General features: G+C 45.5%; 1 protein-coding gene across 4 annotated transcripts in view; it reads right to left on the reverse strand.

Moving 5' to 3' along the window:
* The window catches only part of BANP (BTG3 associated nuclear protein), a 753599-nt gene that overhangs the window by 603529 nt on the left and 130580 nt on the right, over positions 1 to 19490 (reverse strand). For all 4 annotated transcript variants that reach the window (XM_063945657.1, XM_063945659.1, XM_063945658.1 and 1 more), the window contains one exon: positions 13769 to 13968. In XM_063945657.1, coding sequence (XP_063801727.1) covers positions 13769 to 13968 — 200 coding nt within the window. The remainder of the gene's footprint in view (positions 1 to 13768; positions 13969 to 19490) is intronic.

The raw sequence follows: 19490 nt of genomic DNA on the forward strand, positions 1-19490 counted from the left end.
CTGTCAGCGTTTTATGTAGTAACATATAACAGTGATACTGCTGTACAGAGAATTCCCCAGAGGAATGTAAACTGTACACTAATAGCAGCTCTCCCCCTCTACACCTGGTACCAGTGGTCCTGTGACCGTTTTGCATGAAGCTGCTGCGGCTTTCTTATGCAGAGGAATGCGCCAAAATGCTGCTGAGCCCGCTCTGATGTAGCTCCGCCCCCTGCTATGGCGCCGGAGCTACTAATAAGTTTTATACTGACAATGTCTCCACAGGCTGTGTAGCCTCACATAAATGCTTGGTACAACACCCCTCTAGCCAGTCTCACGTAGTGGCACCCGTGGGTTCCCCCCCCAGGAGGGACCCGTACGCCTCACCCATGCTTCTGCCGCACAATGAACCGGGGGGGGCCCCCCCTAGCGTGGTCCCTGGTTTGTACTCACCACGACGATCGCCTTCAGGCTCTGTGAAGGGTGTGCGGCAAGCTGCGGCTGCGACAGCTAAGGCGCAGTGCCCCGCTGAACAAACAGCCACTCAGGACGGTGGTCCTGCAGCGGAGAAGCGGCTCTGCACCTCATGAGGACAGTAACCATCTTCCCCCCTAACTCCCACGGCGCAGGTATGCTGTTGCCCAAACAGCATAACGAAATAAGTAAAAGTTTAAATGAAATTGAAGAAAAACTCTGGAGCTTGCAGAGTGTGCATCCTCTCCTGAGGGCACTTTTTTCTAAACTGCCTGTGGGAGGGGGCATAGAGGGGAGGAGCCAGCACACCCAGTTGAAGACATTTAAAGTGCACTGGCTCCTTTGGACCCGTCTATACCCCATCGTACTAAATCTGTCCCCAATATCCCTTATGGATGCTAGAGAAATACGTCCTGAACTTCAGGACAGAGCAGGTCTGGGATGGATTATTGAGTGAGTAATTTGTACCACAACAATTACCTGGCTTTAAATAATATTTTACATCAGAGGAGCGGACGCTACAGAATAACATACTTCTGAGAGTCAGACTAATATACCGAGATCAATAGAGGGAAGAGAATACAGAGCAGCAAGTTTTACTGAACACCTAGAGAAAACAAACTGCTAAATGGAGCATACATCCCCTTTAATCAATGCACTAAATGTTTTAGGATGCAAAAAAATAAATACATCTCGATTGTTCTTGTTTTGTTCAGTTTTTTTTTTTTGTATAGTTTTTTCTTTATAACAAGATTGCATGGTACTTGGAGGAGTAATTCCTTGTGGTTGGTTAATGTGCTGAAAGCATTAGGTCTTTTGCCTAGCGTAATGTAAAACCTTTGGCACATTTTAGTAAAAAATAGAGCTTATCTCTCAACTACCACTCCAGGTTTTAGTGATATCCATGTTTCAGCACAGGTCCTCAACGTTGCCTATTTCTTTGTGCTTCAATGCTGAGAAACATAGGCAGGTACTTATCCATAATGCAATACCATCAGGTAGGCGTCTGATTGGCTCCAAATTTATTCTGCAGTAGGACAATGATCCCCAAACATACAGCCAATGTCATTAAAAACTATCTTCAGTGTAAAGAAGAACAAGGAGTCTGGGAAGTGATTATATGGCCCCGACAGAGCTCTGATCCCAACATCATCATGTCTGTCTATGATTACATGAAGAGACAGGAGGATTTGAGCAAGCCTACATCCACAGAAGATCTGTGGTTAGTTATTCAAGATGTTTAGAACTACCTCCGTACAGAGTTCCTGTGTGCAAGTGTACCTAGAAGAATTGATGATGTTTTGAAGGCAAAGGGTGGTCACACCAAATATTGATTTGATTTAGAGATCCTTTCTGTTCATTCACTTTGCATTTTGTGAATTGCTAAAAATAAACTATTATTATTTTTTCCACACATGCCTATAACTTTTGCTCCATATATATATATATATATATATATATATATATATAAAAAATATAAATAAATCAATTATATATATATATATATATATATATATACATACATACATACACACACATATACATACCTACATACACACATGTAGTGTTTTATTATCACTAATCTTCTATACATAAGTTTAGACCTTATTCAACATCAGCGCAGTTTTGCTATATTAGGGCAAGTGCACACAACATGCAAATGTCCACCAGCGATGCAATCACAATTCAAATGCGACTGCATCGCTGATTTAGGGATGCCCCCCCCATGACTGCGCAGCCTGGCTGCGAAGGCAGACGCAGGGCGACCATGTTTTCAGTCACGTGGCCGCCCCGAAAACAGCCTGGACCCACCCTCGTTTTAGCCGTGCCAACACCGCGTTGCTGACCTGACAGCCCTGCGAACACCTCTGCCTTTCAATCAGGCAGAGATGTTCGCATCGATGAGATGTGATCGCATTTCCCCCCGGCCCGCGCAAATCATCCCCTGCGAGCACAGTTCGTCAGGACCCGGGGGAACGTGACTGCAGCATCTGCTGCTGAATGAGGTCCCTTGGTTGCAAGTTTGCAGTTTGCAATGACTTTTTGCTTTTACACCTGAATGGGTGACCTTCTGTATTTTTCCTCCACAGTTGAGGACTACTGAGAGGGGGTGTCAGAAACTGCTGCCGCAGAAGCCCTCATAACAATTCTCTAGATTTGGGTGCACCCCAATTCTCTGTCACCATCTATATTTAAGGCCAAACTGTTTTTATCTCTATAGAATGGCATGGGTGGATGTGGTCATGGAGAAGGAGATAAAGAACAAGAGTTTTTTTAACAATGGCAAGTTACATACTGTAGCAACTTTATCTGGAGCTATGAGAAGCCAGATCATCAATGTTTACATCTAGGTATCGCCGACAGATGGTGGGAACATTATGACTGACCCCTTTCTGTATATGGAGTATCGATTATTTTCAGGATTGCCTATATTGATCTCCTGGGTAAGGGGGAAGGGGAGCATATTTTGTATCATTTGGGATTTTTTATGATCATCATTTACACATAATTAGATTTTTGTTTTGTAAGGACCCTTCCCAATTGTATATGGTTGTTTCTTGTTCTCTTTTCATATCTTTTATTATATTTTTCCTTTTTTTTCTATCCACATTATTATATTTAAAGCATATTGTTACCCTGGATACTATTTACTACAAGGCCTATTGTACAGTAATCATTTAACCTTTTGTTTGAAATGCTGTATTATTTATGAATTGGCATGCCCCATTTTATTGACTCTGACTATAACACATTGGGGTATATTTACTAAGGTCCCGATTTTGACCGAGATGCCGTTTTTTCTTCAAAGTGTCATTTCGGTAATTTACTAAGCAAAAATCTCGGCAGTGATGAGGAGGGCATTCGTAATATTTTGGAAGTCCTAGGAAAAAATCACGAATCAATACACCATCGGTCAAATACGCCTGCAATTTGGTAGAAATCGGTAATTTACTAAAAAGTGCAAATCACAAACACTGCCGACAATAGCCAAACACTGCCGTGCTGAAATACAATTCGTGAAAAAGTGCTAAAAAAAAACAGACCTGCTTTTTTATCCCGTGTTTGGATAGGCATGCACGGATCCATGAGATCCGTGCATGTTTATCAGTGGGAAGGGGATGGGAAAGTGTTATTTTCGTAAAAAAAAATTGCGTGGGGTCCCCCCTCCTAAGCAAAACCAGCCTCGGGCTCTTTGAGCCGGCCCTGGTTGCAAAAATATGGGGGGGGAAATGATAGAGGTTCCCCCATATTTAAACAACCAGCACCGGGCTCTGCGCCTGGTCCTGGTCCCAAAAATACGGGGGACAAAAAGCGTAGGGGTCCCCCGTATTTCTGAAACCAGCACCGGGCTCCACTAGCCAGATACATAATGCCACAGCCGGGGGACACTTTTATATAGGTCCCGGCGGCCCTGGCATTACATAACCAACTAGTTACCCCTGGCCGGGGTACCCTGGAGGAGTGGGGACCCCTTCAATCAAGGGGTCCCCCCCCTCCAGCCACCCAAGGACCAGGGGTGAAGCCCGAGGCTGTCCCCCCCATCCAAGGGCTGCGGATGGGAGGCTGATAGCCGTTTTGTAAAAAAATGAATATTGTTTTTAGTAGCAGTACTACAAGTCCCAGCAAGCCTCCCCCGCAAGCTGGTACTTGGAGAACCACAAGTACCAGCATGCGGAGGAAAACCGGGCCCGCTGGTACCTGTAGTACTACTACTAAAAAAATACCCCAATAAAAAACGTAAGACACACACCTTGAAAGTATAACTTTAATGCATACATCCACACCTCCATATACACATACTTACCTTATGTTCACACGAGGGTCGGTCCTCTTCTCCATGTAGAATCCATGGTGTACCTGTTGAAAAAATTATACTCACAAAATCCAGTGTAGAAGGCTCTTCTTGTAATCCATTTGTAATCCAGGTACTTGTCAAAATAAAAAAACGGACACCCGACCTCGCACTGAAAGGGGCCCCATGTTTTCACATGGGACCCCTTTCCCCAAATGCCAGAAACCCCCTCTGACTTATGTCTAAGAGGGTTTCTTCAGCCAATCAGGGAGCGCCACATTGTGGCACCCTCCTGATTGGCTGTGTGCTCCTGTACTGTATGACAGGCGGCACCCGGCAGTGTTACAATGTAGCGCCTATGCGCTCCATTATAACCAATGGTGGGAACTTTGTGGTCAGCGGTGAGGTTACTTTCGGGCGTGGTTCCATACGATTCCATACGATTTGGCACATTTTGCATGCGATATATCGTATGCGACCCCAGCCATGCCTGCGGGAACCAACATATCACGAGTGCAGCACTAACGATCTAGGGGAGACGATCCGACCCTCACGGGAATGCGCATCGGATCGGAAACACATCCAAAATGCCCGATTTAACCCGATATATCGGCCCGAAATTGGCTGAAATCGGGCATTATCGTTCTAGTGTATGGGGCCCTTAACACCTATATCAGCGATAGCTACACGTATGAATGATATCACTGCCTACACAGAGAATGCAGTGCGGCGGCTGGTTTCCCTCGTCAGATGGAGCCAGATTGGAAGACGGGACCTGCCCTGTTTGCTGTACGTGTAAGGCATATTTACCACAGGCTCCACTAAAGGTGGAGTATCCTTTCACAAATCATCTTTCTTATAAATAAAATATTATTGACAGTTTAACTCATAATTACGAGTGTGAATTAGTCACAACAACAAACATGTCATCACTGTATATTAGAGAGTGTGTGAGATAAAGGCTCCAGCTGTTTTTGGACAACGACCATCGTTATATAACCCAGGCCAGCAATTGGCCAACGGTGGTGGGATATAGCCGAGTAACAGCTGTGGCTCCAGTGCAGGACCTACCTCTGCTGTGCACGTTCAGTGCTTTGGACATCTCAAAACCGTCTTCAAGCACAGTGCCAAAAAAAGCTATTATCAGGGGTACGGGAACACGCAATACGTCGTATCAACACCTCTATATTTAAACAACGTGACAAATAATCAAGCCGAGTGGATGTCTATTAGATCATGGCCGAGCTCTTTCTGAAGTCTGATGGGATCGTGAAAATCTAAATAAATTAGCAAAGCCAAGAATTTCACTGAGCTCTGCTGCTGGCTGGGCCCCAGCAGGAATTGGCTTTTCCAATATGCTCTGTGAAGTAGAACGGACGGCACTTTACCAGTTTCTCCTCTCTGAGCTTTATTACAGCCGAAAGCATCTTCAAGTAAAACATATTTTTCCCCCGCGGTTTTATCTTCCGATATTGCTGCCAGATAAATTGTCTGCAACACTTAGGCCTGGGCTGTGGGAGACAATGCCAGCGGTTCCCAGGGAGGATACCATTGGAGGAAAGTCAACAGATCTTACTGTGCGCTGCGGCAGGGGAGCACATTTGGTTTTATAGGCCCTGGATTGTCACTCAGCTCTCGTATTAAAAAAAAAAAAAGACTGAGAAAGAGGGAAAAACTGTTCTTATTGCTAGAAAATGTATTTTATTGTTTACAAAGCGCTAATAAGTTTCAGGAGTGGCCCCTGGATGACAGTCAAGCTACGGATCTGTCATCTCTCCCACTTGCTGCTAGGTAGGATGCATGTTTATGTAGGACGGAGGTAGGGAACTCGCAGCTGGGGCTGCCGGAGAGCTGCGCCATCTTCAGATGTGAAATGTGAGAATGGCCAGGAGGACTGCAGGGCCTGCTGGGACTAGTAGTAGCCCAAACGCTGGAAAGCCACGTTTAGCCTAAGATTGCTTTGGAAGCCGCTGAGCTTGGAAGCTGAACACGGTTAAGCATTAACGTTAATTCATGGGAGCTGCAGTGAATTGTAGCTCACTGATTCCCACGCAGAGTGCTGGCATTCATCATCGCCCATACTTGTTTTCAAACGACTGAGTAACACTTCCAACACTAGGCTGTTTCCCTGTATAACAATTCTGCCCAAATCATGGAAGATTTCATCCTCACATGAAGTTTTATACCACTTAGTCCCTGGCAGTATGAACACTCAGTACAGCAAGGGGTGCAGTAGATTCTGAAGCAGTCACTTGTTACAGGGTGCGCCACCTCCCCCCCCTATTACTAACACCCGGCACATCCCATCACTAAGACCCGGTGATACCAGCAAGGCACCACCACTCAGACTGACATATCCAAGGGCCAATAAGCAGTCCTATACAACACTTGGCCATGCAAATCAGTCTATACACTCACGCACATGCAGAATTCCATCAATAACATGATTCGAATGATTTAGGCACACAGACATCTATCATCATTTTGAAACAATGTGGATATATATCCGTGCTTCGTAGGTTCACGTCTGAAGATGACGCAGCGAAGATGGACAGCCGTAGACAGGACTCGCTATGGTAGACCCGCTGGAAAGGGCAGAAGGCTTACATTAAATACTATATACACTCCTTAATAGAGACATGATATAGAACAAGCCAACAGGATGGAAGGGGTTAAGGTCTATTTAGCACATGAAGGGCCTGATTCTGAGTCAGACGTGAGCGGAAATGCACACGATGTTGTGGATGTATGCACACGTGCCACAAGAAGAAATCGGCTATTTCGCCGGGCCTGTCGTACACATACGGATGGAGGCTGCAGGTGCAAATGGATTGAGACATCCGTCAATGGAGCCCTCTAACCGAGAAACGCGTGCTTCTGGGTGGCAACAATGCCAACATACTGATCATCTGCTATTGGACTCAGTAGCAGGCGGGCGCAGGTTTCTGATGGAACTTCTGCACCCAGCATGATGGTCTGGTGCCAGTCCCAATACTACCTGTACAAAAAAGATGGACCGCCACATGCAGACGCACAGATATTCAGCATACAATGGCTGATTCCTGCATAAGGAACCGGGTTGGGTAGGGGATCCCGACAGTCAGGATGCAGGAAGTCAAAATACCAACAGCGCCGTCCCGGCTGTCATAATCCCCACACATGTTGGTAATTATTGTAACCCTTACCCTCCCCCACCCTAATCCTAACCACCCATAGCCAAACCCTAACACATACTGGCAGGATGTGTTGGGATTCTGACAGTCGGGATTTCGCTGCCGGTATTGTGACCGTTGGCATTCTGACTGTCGGGATGCTACATCCCAAGGAGGCAAGTAGTCTGCAGCGGCCGCCAATGCGTATGACTCAGAATCAGGCCCTAGGTCATTAAAAGTCAGATAAATAACAACGTTACGCCAGTAGAAGTGCCCTTTAACTGGCAGCTGAAAGCCTGAATGAACAAGAGCCACCCTATGAAGATCATATGCTTGTATTCAGGCTAATATGTACAATATTAAACATTTTACATTCTGCAATGGCATCCAAGCCTTTGTTCGTTACTGTTACAAGATGGAGTTTACTTTTATTTGCCCTTTAATGTGGTTTCAGTTTATGTACAAGGTTCTCCGAGACACAATAACCAGCACTAGGCCTTAGAACTGTATAACCTATGGAAAATAAGCTGGGAAAAAGCCAGAGCCGTGTCCTGAATAATAGCTGGCGCGTCGCTGAAAACATCATCCTCCTGGACCAAGAAGTCAATGAAAAGCCATTATTTCATCTATTTACCAGCAAATCCTGCAGTGGTGTCTTTCTGCTCATAAAAAAGCTCGAGCTGTCTGGCTCAGTTTATCCACCAACTTGTAAAACTTCAAACACAACTCGCAACTGTTTTCACGTCAGCGCGTGCGCGGATTATCTAGATGTTTCGACCAGGCAGTATCCTCGCATGAGAAGTCTACAAGGCAAAGCCTGAAATCCAATCGGGAAAAAGGCGAAATGTCATGGGAACATTAAGCTAGAAGGAGCCGGCAACAAAAGTAGCCAAGATGCTAACTGAACCACCACAGCAAAGAACCTGGACTTCACGGTTATATAGAAACTAACAAAACTTTGTTTTGGCAATGCCTTAAACTCCCACCCACAATGCACTAACACAAACAATGCCTGGCTGCCTGTTCCCTTCTTGCACAATGGAATAATCTCAAAGGGCATTATTTTCCACTAGCCACCTGGATCAAACATGTCCCCATTATGAGCAAGTGCACTGAGCATTTCAACCATAACCATCTGTGAAGCATAGACGTGATTTAAGGGCTTTTATTTTTCAAGGATTCATCCCGGACCCTGATCAGAATTACAGAAAAAACTAATACACTTCTGTGACTTGGTTATAAAGCACTGAATGTATCCGCAATAACAATCAGCCAGGAGCAAACAATTGGTGGTAACTTAGGGCTTCATTCAAGGTTGATTGCAAAACAACATTTTACTCATAAACATTTACTCATTTTACTCAAAACAACATTTTACTCTAATGGACAAAACCATGTGCAGTGCAGGTGGGGCAGATATAACATGTGCAGAAAGAGTTAGATTTGGGTGGGGTGTGTTCAAACTGAAATCTAACTAGCAGTGTAAAAATAAAGCAGCCGGCATTTACCCTGCACAGAAACAAAATAACCCACCCAAATCTAACTCTATCTGCACATGTTATATCTGCAGTGCACATGGTTTTGCCCATTAGAGCAAAATGTTGTTTTGCAATCAACCTTGATTTAGGCCCTAAATGTACATCTGAATCCTGCACCAAAATATAGCTGACACTACACAGTGATACCCACGAAGGCCAGTTATACCAACTTCCCACCTTCTAATACAATTACACTGATCAATTTACAGGGTATTATAGTGGATAATATTTCCTATATCACTGCGACTCCTGTATGGCAGCAAGAGGTTAGTCTGCAAGAAAGGGAAAGATAAAAGCAGATATACAGGGACCATGTGGCAGCAGAGGACAAATTCGCACACAGAGCCTGATTCATGTCTGTAAGTAAAGCAAATAAGCAAGCAACTGGGCAAACCCAAGCTGCACTGCAGTGAGGCAGATGTAACACGTGCAGAAAGATTTAGATTTGGGTGGGGGTGTTCAAACTAAAATCTAAATTGCATGTAAAAAAGCAGCCAGTATTTACCCTGCACAGAAAAAAATAAAAAAGAAATGTATTTGCTCCCCTTGCATGGCAACATGGTCTGTTCCAGACACATAGTTACTTGCTCTTTTTGCTTTACTTACAAACACGAGTCAAGCCCACACTGCTACTCAGTACATTGATTAGTAACAGCAGAAGTTACTTTGAGGACCATTCTGTAAATTATAAACCTCTTCTATAGAGTATATTTACAAAATAATTCAGCCCTTTTTCCACGGACCCTAAGCTCAGAACTGTTTTAGCTTGAATTCAGGTCTGACAGCTCACGGATGTCTAATATGCCATTGACCAGCCAGACCTGGCGTCACCATCGCTCCGGCATTCGCTGGTCAGTCCTGGAGACCGAAAGAGACATGAACTTGTAATACGTATTACTTAGAATAGATGCGTAGTGAATAAATCCATAAACGGTCCTGCACACCTTATTTCCTTTGCAGTAAAAGGCTTATTAAATCTTACTCGCAACTGGAATAAGGTGTCAGGCGCTAGCTCAATATTCCTGCAGCCGACGGGACATTTACCAGTCGTTCCTTCACTGACTGTTATATCACCTAATTGGGTCTCCTCACATTCTGGGAATAAGTTCCTGCATAAATATTTTATTTGGCTTTCTGTGCAAAAGGAGGCTTTAGGCTGCGTTTGTGATGTGAGCCCAGTGTGGCCAAGCTCGGGGACTTTGGGTTTTAAGGGTACAAAATACAGTGGATACGGTCATATGAAGGGGCAACGACATGAGACATACCACACAGCTCCTTACAGAGAGGTCTGCAAATTCTACATATGGGACGATGATTCTCAGCAATGGCGAAGATCCCATAAACAGTACTCTGACAGTCAGTCAGTCTGGTGGAGGAGTGAATATACACTTCTCTTTAGTAGTCCTCTTTAAGCAGCAGAGGTTAACAATACACGAGAAGACAAATGAAAGGCCCTGGAGACATGGATGCATATTTAAGCACAGCCACAAAACTGCACTTGTGGGAAATCAAAATAACTAATGATCAATTCATTAATATGCACGCATCACTTGGAAAACCCGAGAACTGTTCTTATTGATTACACGCCAACACACAGGGCAATACAACAAAAACATGATTAGAACACAAAAAGACAAGTAGCCTCGGGTTATCCGACCTCCAAGCCTTACATGTTACAGTATGTCCCACAGAAATGAAAGCAAAAGACATGACAGTTTGTCCTACCATAGCAACACAGACACTGTGCTTAACTCCGCTGCATCTGCCAATTTGCATGAGAACCTTGCTCTAAGAGCTCACACTCTAAAGATAAGGGAGTGAAAACAGAGGGGATACCCCCGTATTTTTTTTCCAGTAGAACTACAGGTACCAGCGGGCCCGTTTTTCTCCCGCATGCTGGTACTTGTGGTTCTCCAAGTACCAGCTTGCGGGGGTGGCTTGCTGGGACTTGTAGTACTACTGGAAAAAACAATATTCTTTCAATTTTCTCAAGGCTATCAGCCCCCCATCCGCAGCCCTTGGATGGGGGGGGGACAGCCTCGGGCTTCACCCCTGGCCCTTGGGTGGCTGGGGGGGGACCCCTTGATTGAAGGGGTCCCCACTCACCCAGGGTACCCCGGCCAGGGGTGACTAGTTGGGTATTTAATGCCACGGCCGCAGGGCGCAGTATAAAAGTGACCCCCGGCTGTGGCATTATCTGTCCAGATAGTGGAGCCCGATGCTGGTGTAAAAAATACGGGGGACCCCTACACTTTTTGTCCCCCGTATTTTTTGCACCAGCACCAGGCGCAGAGACCGCTGCTGGTTTTAAAAATACGGGGGATCCCCTGTCAGTTTCCCCCCCGGATTTTTAGAACCAGGACCGGCTTGAAGAGCCCGAGGCTGGCTATGCTTAGGAGGGGGGACCCCACGCAATTTTTTTTCTGATTTTTAACATTCCACAAAAAAAAAAAAAAAAAATGTAAAATATATAAATAGTACTTGTGCCTCCAAAATAGACAAACCAAGTACCTAATCCCTTCTAATATAAATAGATATGCTATTACCAATAAAAAAAAACACAAAAAACATGTTTTTAATTTTTTTTTATAGATTCCGCCAGCAAAGTGTGGCGGATTGAAAATGACGAATTTACTGTCTAAAAGCACTGTTGTCGAATTTACAAACTTCAATTGAATATACTTTTGGCGAATTGCCGCATTTGTACCATTGCAGAAATGTCAAATTTGACAAATGTCGAATTTCAAAAAGTCGAATTTGGAAAGTCCGTTTTTTTGACGAAAAGTACTGAATTGCATTGTCGAATTATTATTTTTGGCGAAAATGTCCCATTTTTCGACATTTTCGGGAATTCGACCGCAATTGCATATACCCCTGAGTGTCAGAACATGAAGAAGAGAAAGTCAAAGTAAAGAGAGGAGGAGGTCACAGGTAGAGCAGAAGTAACACTTGGGGGAGTACCTGGAGATTAAAGCAGACGTGTAATGAGGTTCGTTAGCTGCTGGCTTTTGTAGAGTAAGACTTGGATTCTCAACTGTATCCCGTGCATAATACAGAGACAGTAGAAGAGGCTGACAGACAGGAGTAACAAGAGGAAAAGTATCTGGAGCCAAATGTGAGGAATTAATGACAGTGGGGAGTAAAACTGAAAAAGACCAATTTGGAGGAGAGTGGGGGGGGAGGGGGGGGGGGGGGGGGTTGTAAATGTTGCAGCTTATCAACACCTGCTGCTAAATTCTATTGTATTTGTGGGAGGGAGAGGGAGTCCCACGGGTATTCAGTAGTTTAATTAAACAAATTATTATCTGTAGTATTGTAACAGCATTACACCCCTATAAGTACATTCCGTCACGTGTTTAGCTATGGCTTTATAAAGTTAGATAAGTAAATATCCTTGATAATCAATCAATTTCTCTATCCAGATCTGTTGCACATCTTGTATAGATTAAAATAATAATAACACTGCTGTCAAACACATGACAACAGCACCTTTGCCATTCAATAAATATTGGTAACAAAATGTAAAAAAACATAAAAACAAAAACACAACACTATAACAAATTGCCCCACGACAGTATAAAAGCCGCAGGGTGTATGTATGTCCAGTGAAAATGGCATATTCACCCTAAACCACTCAATGTTGTGTCTTTCTTCCCCTCTTCCTTATAATGTTTAGGCAGAAGTTTGTTTCTTTTTTGTTGCTCTTGGAGACAACACCGTTCAGCTCTGTGCACTACAGAACAGTCACGTTATATCCATGGGCAACGAGAATGAACTGTGCTGGGATGATTTAGAGACTTTGTGGAAAAACACAGAAGGGAGCAAGAAATGTCTGTACGAAGTAATTTAGGAAAGTCACAGGACATTGGGTATGATGGAATCCAGATTACTGCTACCTCTAATCCAGACACTGGGGGTAATTCCAAGTTGATTGCAGCAGGATTTTTGATAGCAACTGGGCAAAACCATGTGCACTGCAGGGGAGGCAGATATAACATGTGCAGAGAGAGTTAGATTTGGGTGGGTTATATTGTTTCTGTGCAGGGTAAATACTGGCTGCTTTATTTTTACACTGCAAATTAGATTGCAGATTGAACACACCACACCCAAATCTAACTCTCTCTGCACATGTTATATCTGCCTCCCCTGCAGTGCACATGGTTTTGCCCAGTTGCTATCAAAAATCCTGCTGCGATCAACTTGGAAACCCCCCCACTGTGGGCTTGATTCAGAGCACACGCTAACAGCACGATATTCCCTACAGAGAACACGTTACCCTAGGTGTACAAACAAACTACTGTGTGGGAGAGTTGTTATCAGAGATCGACAGGCAAAGCAATGGGTGTTCCTTGGCGGTGACTTGGAGGTAGTCATAAGAACGTCTTGCAGGCGTGACAGTGAAAGCAACTGCGCTCTCAAATGCAAAGCTGCTTCTACAGAGCCTCCAACGCCCACCCAAACCCTCCCCCGCTTTACGCAGAAAGTTTAAAGGGCATGCAAGTCCTCCAGTAATTTGAAAACAGACCCTAGACACTAACTTGTAAAGTAAAAAAATAAACAATAAATACATTTCGGTTTACACCAAGGGGTTCTCAACTCCAGTCCTCAAGCACCCCCCCAACAGGTCATGTTTTATGGATTAATCATGCACAGGTGACTTATTCTATGTTACTGGGTCAGTAATTAACCCACATTCTTCCACAGGCAGAATTCCACAAAACACGGCATGTTGGGGATAATTGAGGGAGGCGGTTAGGAACCGCTGGTTTAAACAATGCCAGTAAGAACAGAGATTCAGCGGCACTTATCTACACGCTACATTGTCCACCTACCATCGCACTTTGTTCCACGTCTGAGTGGCCCCGAGCGGAGAACCGGCCACCATGGGAACTTGGATTGGATTTGGCTGCTTATTCATGATGAGGTCCAGTTTCTCTTCAAGGGACTTACAAGTTGCCTCTAGAACCTGCAGCTTAGACTCGATGCTGTCCAGCCGCAGGCATATCGTCTGGTTGATCGAGAACAGGAATGACTGTAAAGAAAGACGCCAGAATGCAATATTACAACACAGTTTCGCAAGTAACATAAATAAGTAAAAAGAAGAGTATTCCCATTATTGACAGACACCTCATTTTTAATGCTGGTAATGTTCAGATGGCAGATATGGTCACAGTCAGGAGTCAGTGGATAGCCCGCAACATAAAGTAACTTCAACAGCGATTGCTTTAAATGGAACGTGCCCTGTATGCATCCAACAGATAAAGACCAGCACCCAGCACATGCACATTCTTCATACTAAGGGCAAAGACATGGGGTATTCAACATGCGGCCCTCCAGCTGCTGTGGAACTACACATCCCAGCCACAGTTTTAGCATGCTGTAATAGCAAACCTGTGGCTGTGCATGCTGGGATGTTTGGTTTCACAGCAGCTGGAGGGCCACATGTTAAATACCCCCCGGCATAGACATTTGTATACAATGTAAGGGTAGTGAGGGACAATACCTAACAAGTACGGACAAAGGATAAAAGGATTAAAAAAAAAGGGGCAGACTAGATGGTCCAAGTGGTTCTTATCTGCCGGCAAATTCTATGTTTCTATGTTTCTAATATAACCATACAGATGTAAAGGGTGTTTTATGCTGGCCATTTATTAATCTGGAGATAACTCCATAATGCATAACAGCACACGCTTAAAGAGATAATATTGTGTAAATATGAAAATAAAAAGCCAACAACTTTGTCTTACGCTTAAAAAAATGTTTAATGTTAAAAAAAAAGGTAAAGTTTGCGCTTTGCTGTATTTATTTGTAATGACGGCATTCGTAAGAGAGTATGATGTATGATGTCTCCTGCGCCACTCACTCGCGAACAGGTTCCTGCACTATTAGCGCACTGCTGATATATAACCCCACCACTGCGTACAGGTTCCTGCACTATTAGCGCATTGCTGATATACATAACCCACCACTGCGTACAGGTTCCTGCACTATTAGTGCATTGCTGATATATAAACCCACCACTGCGTATAGGTTCCTGCACTATTAGCGCATTGCTGATATATAAACCCACCACTGCGTACAGGTTCCTGCACTATTAGCGCATTGCTGATATATATAACCCACCACTGCGTACAGGTTCCTGCACTATTAGCGCATTGCTGATATGTATAACCCACCACTGCGTACAGGTTCCTGCACTATTAGCGCATTGCTGATATATATAACCCACCACTGCGTACAGGTTCCTGCACTATTAGCGCATTGCTGATATATATAACCCACCACTGCGTACAGGTTCCTGCACTATTAGCGCATTGCTGATATATATAACCCATTACTGCGTACAGATTCCTGCACTATTAGTGCATTGCTGATATATATAACCCACCACTGCGTACAGGTTCCTGCACTATTAGCGCATTGCTGATATATATAACCCACCACTGTGTACAGATTCCTGCACTATTAGCGCATTGCTGATATATATAACCCACCGCTGCATACAGGTTCCTGCACTATTAGCGCATTGCTGATATATATAACCCACCATTGCGTACAGGTTCCTGCACTATCAAAGCATTGCTGATATACATAACCCACCACTGTGTACAGGTTCCTGCACTATTAGCGCATTGCTGATATATATAACCCACCACTGCGTACAGGTTCCTGCACTATTAGCGCATTGCTGATATATATAACCCACCACTGTGTACAGATTCCTGCACTATTAGCGCATTGCTGATATATATAACCCACCGCTGCATACAGGTTCCTGCACTATTAGCGCATTGCTGATATATATAACCCACCACTGCGTACAGGTTAGTGCACTATTAGCGCATTGCTGATATATATAACCCACCACTGCGTACAGGTTCCTGCACTATCAAAGCATTGCTGATATACATAACCCACCACTGTGTACAGGTTCCTGCACTATTAGCGCATTGCTGATATATATAACCCACCACTGTGTACAGGTTCCTGCACTACTAGCGCATTGCTGATATATATAACCCACCACTGTGTACAGGTTCCTGCACTATTAGTGCATTGCTGATATATATAACCCACCACTGCGTACAGGTTCCTGCACTATTAGCGTATTGCTGATATATATAACCCACCACTGCGTACAGGTTCCTGCACTATTAGTGCATTGCTGATATATAAACCCACCACTGCGTACAGGTTCCTGCACTATTAGCGTATTGCTGATATATATAACCCACCACTGCGTACAGGTTCCTGCACTATTAGCGCATTGCTGATATATATATAACCCACCACTGCGTACAGGATCCTGCACTATTAGCGCATTGCTGATATATATAACCCACCACTGCGTACAGGTTCCTGCACTATTAGCGTATTGCTGATATACATAACCCACCACTGCGTACAGGTTCCTGCACTATTAGCGTATTGCTGATATATATAACCCACCACTGCGTACAGGTTCCTGCACTATTAGTGCATTGCTGATATATATAACCCACCACTGTGTACAGGTTCCTGCACTATTAGTGCATTGCTGATATATATAACCCACCACTGCGTACAGGTTCCTGCACTATTAGCGCACTGCTGATATATATAACCCACCACTGTGTACAGGTTCCTGCACTATTAGCGCATTGCTGATATACATAACCCACCACTGCGTACAGGTTCCTGCACTATTAGCGTATTGCTGATATATAAAAACCACCATTGCGTACAGGTTCCTGCACTACTAGCGCATTGCTGATATACATAACCCACCACTGCGTACAGGTTCCTGTGCCATTAGCGCACTGCTGATATATATAACCCACCACTGCGTACAGGTTCCTGCACTATTAGCGCACTGCTGATATATATAACCCACCACTGCGTACAGGTTCCTGCACTATTAGCGCACTGCTGATATATATAACCCACCACTGCGTACAGATTCCTGTGCTATTAGTGCACTGCTGATATATATAACCCACCACTGCGTACAGGTTCCTGCACTATTAGCGCACTGCTGATATATATAACCCACCACTGCGCCCTTGTGGCGTGCAATATTCTTATTATATGGAGTATTACCCTCTAATCATAATTTTGTGAGTGGTTAAATATTGCACGGAGAAAGGGCGTGCGATGGTTAAGGGGCCGTAGTATATTGCAACGGTATGAACAGCGAACACAGGGACCGATGAATCACCTAGTAGGTGCTGTGGTTGGGGGAGTGGCGGGTGCAGGGGAGACGCAGATGGGGGAAGGGTCCGGGGGTGCCGCGGGTGTGGGAGGGGCGGGTGCAGTGGTGCCGCGGGTGGGGGAGAGGCGGATGCGTGGGTGCAGCTGGTGGGGGAAGGGGTCCGGAGCCATCGCGGGTGGAGGAGGAGCGGTTGCGGGGGTGCCGCGGACGGGGGAGGGGGCAGGGGTGCTGCATGTGGGGGAACGGGTCCATAGCCACCGCGAGTGGTGGAGGGGGGATGGGGGGTGCCACAGATGGGGCCCGGAGGTACTGCGAGTGGGGGAGGGGTGGGTAATGCTTCTCCTCCTGGAAGCAGCTAAGCTGCTGTCCTCCCTGTGGTAGTGGCTCTCCCAGAGACTCGCACAGCAGCCAAGCAGCCAGTCACTATTGTTAGCACCGGTGTCCAAACGCACCGCATTACAGGGAAGATGCACTCAATAAACTACAGCTCCCAGCAGCCCTTAGCGCCGGAATGCTCCGGCGCTAAGGGCTACTGGGAGCTGTCGTTTATTTAGTGCCTCTACTTCCCTGTAATGCGGCGCGTTAGGACACCGGCGCTAACAATAGTGACTGGCTGGCAGAACTGACTGACTAGCTGAATCAATGTAAAAGGTGAGAGTGCTGTGCAGTGTCAGTGATACTGAGGGTCATTCCGAGTTGATCGCTCGCTAGCAGTTTTTAGCAGCCGTGCAAAACGCTATTTCGCTGCCAACTGGGAGTGTATTTTAGCTTAGCAGAAGTGTGAACGGTTGTTTCGCAAAGCGCCTGCAAAAATTTTTTGTGTAGTTTCAGAGTAGCTCAAAACCTACTCAGCGCTTGCGATCACTTCAGACTATTCAGTTTCGGATTTGACGTCACACACCCACCCAGCGTTCGCCCAGCCACGCCTGCATTTTCCCTGGCACGCCTGTGTTTTTCCTAACACTCCCTGCAAATGGTCAGTTGCCACCCAGAAACGCCCACTTCATGTCAATCACTCTACGGCAACCCGTGCGACTGAAATGCATCGCTAGACCCTGTGCAAAACTGCATCGGTCGTTGTGCCCGTACGTCGCGCGTGCGCATTGCGCCGCATACACATGCGCAGAACTGCGTTTTTTTAGCCTAATCACTGCGCTGCGAACAAATGTAGCTAGCGATCAACTCGGAATGACCCCCACTGCACTGCACAACACTGTCACCTTTTACATTGATTCAGCGTCCAGACATTACCCTCCGCGATATAACCCACTCTATCCGTTACATTAGCCATCTCGGGGCTTCCAGGCTGGCAGCCCAGGTGCTGTGTTGTGGAGTCAGGGCCTCTGGGGATCTGGGCGCGGCTGTGGCGGGGAGGCACTTCTGTAACATCATGTGCAGAGCAGGCTCCGGGGCTCAGAGAGTATGCGGCGCAGGGAGGGCTATGAAAGTCTTCTGCTGCGCCGCTTTCATACACATCTATGCCGGTGGCCGCAGCAGCTTTTGTTTCACCTGCGCCGCGGCTAGGGAGTGGGGATTGTTGATGGTGGAGGGGGCAGGCGGACTGGCAGCAGGACATAGGATGCTGCAGTAAAACGATTTCCCCCCCCCCTATCTACAGTGCAGAGACTCGCTGCAGATGCAGTGGCATACCCTCCAGCTCGACCTTTTTGGTAGGTGCAGTACCTTTTTTTTTATGGTATGTACCGATTTTTGGCTCTCCAAACTTCCATTGAAAGTACAGGAAAAGGGGGGTGGCCACGCCACTTTACCCGTGGCCACGTCTCCCTTTTCAAATTTGCAGCGATTTTTATGTGTAAATTGTTGGAGGGTATGTTGCTGCAGATGCAGTGGGCCTATTTTGGGGTGTGGACCTGGAGCTGCAGCTCCATCAGCCACATTGTTAATCCTGCTCTGGGAACACACAGCAGCCAAATGGCAGAGGCTCCCATTGGATGTAACCTGTGTAGGAGGGCGTTTCTCACCCAATCAACTGTGGACTGGGTGTGATAGACCTGCTGCTAACCCAATGAGAGCTCCTAGCCACAACCAGCGTTAGACACACAGTCACAGAGTCACAGATCTGGGCTATTATATAGGATAGGACAGGCCTGGCCAACCTACGGCTCTCCAGCTGTTGTAAAACTACAAGTCCCATCATGCTTTGCCACAGTTTTGCTATTAAGGAATGCTAAAACTGTGGCAGCGCATGCTGGGATGTGTAGTTTCACAACATCTAGAGAGCCACAGGTTGGCCAAGCCTGATATAGGAGATGAAACTCGCATTATTCTTCCTGTAATGCCTTAGAAATCAAACCCTGTATCACCACACACTCTATATAATCCAGAAATCAAATTTAAAAAAA

The sequence above is a fragment of the Pseudophryne corroboree genome, chromosome 11 (assembly GCF_028390025.1).
Source record: "Pseudophryne corroboree isolate aPseCor3 chromosome 11, aPseCor3.hap2, whole genome shotgun sequence".
Classification (NCBI taxonomy): Eukaryota; Metazoa; Chordata; class Amphibia; order Anura; family Myobatrachidae; genus Pseudophryne; species Pseudophryne corroboree.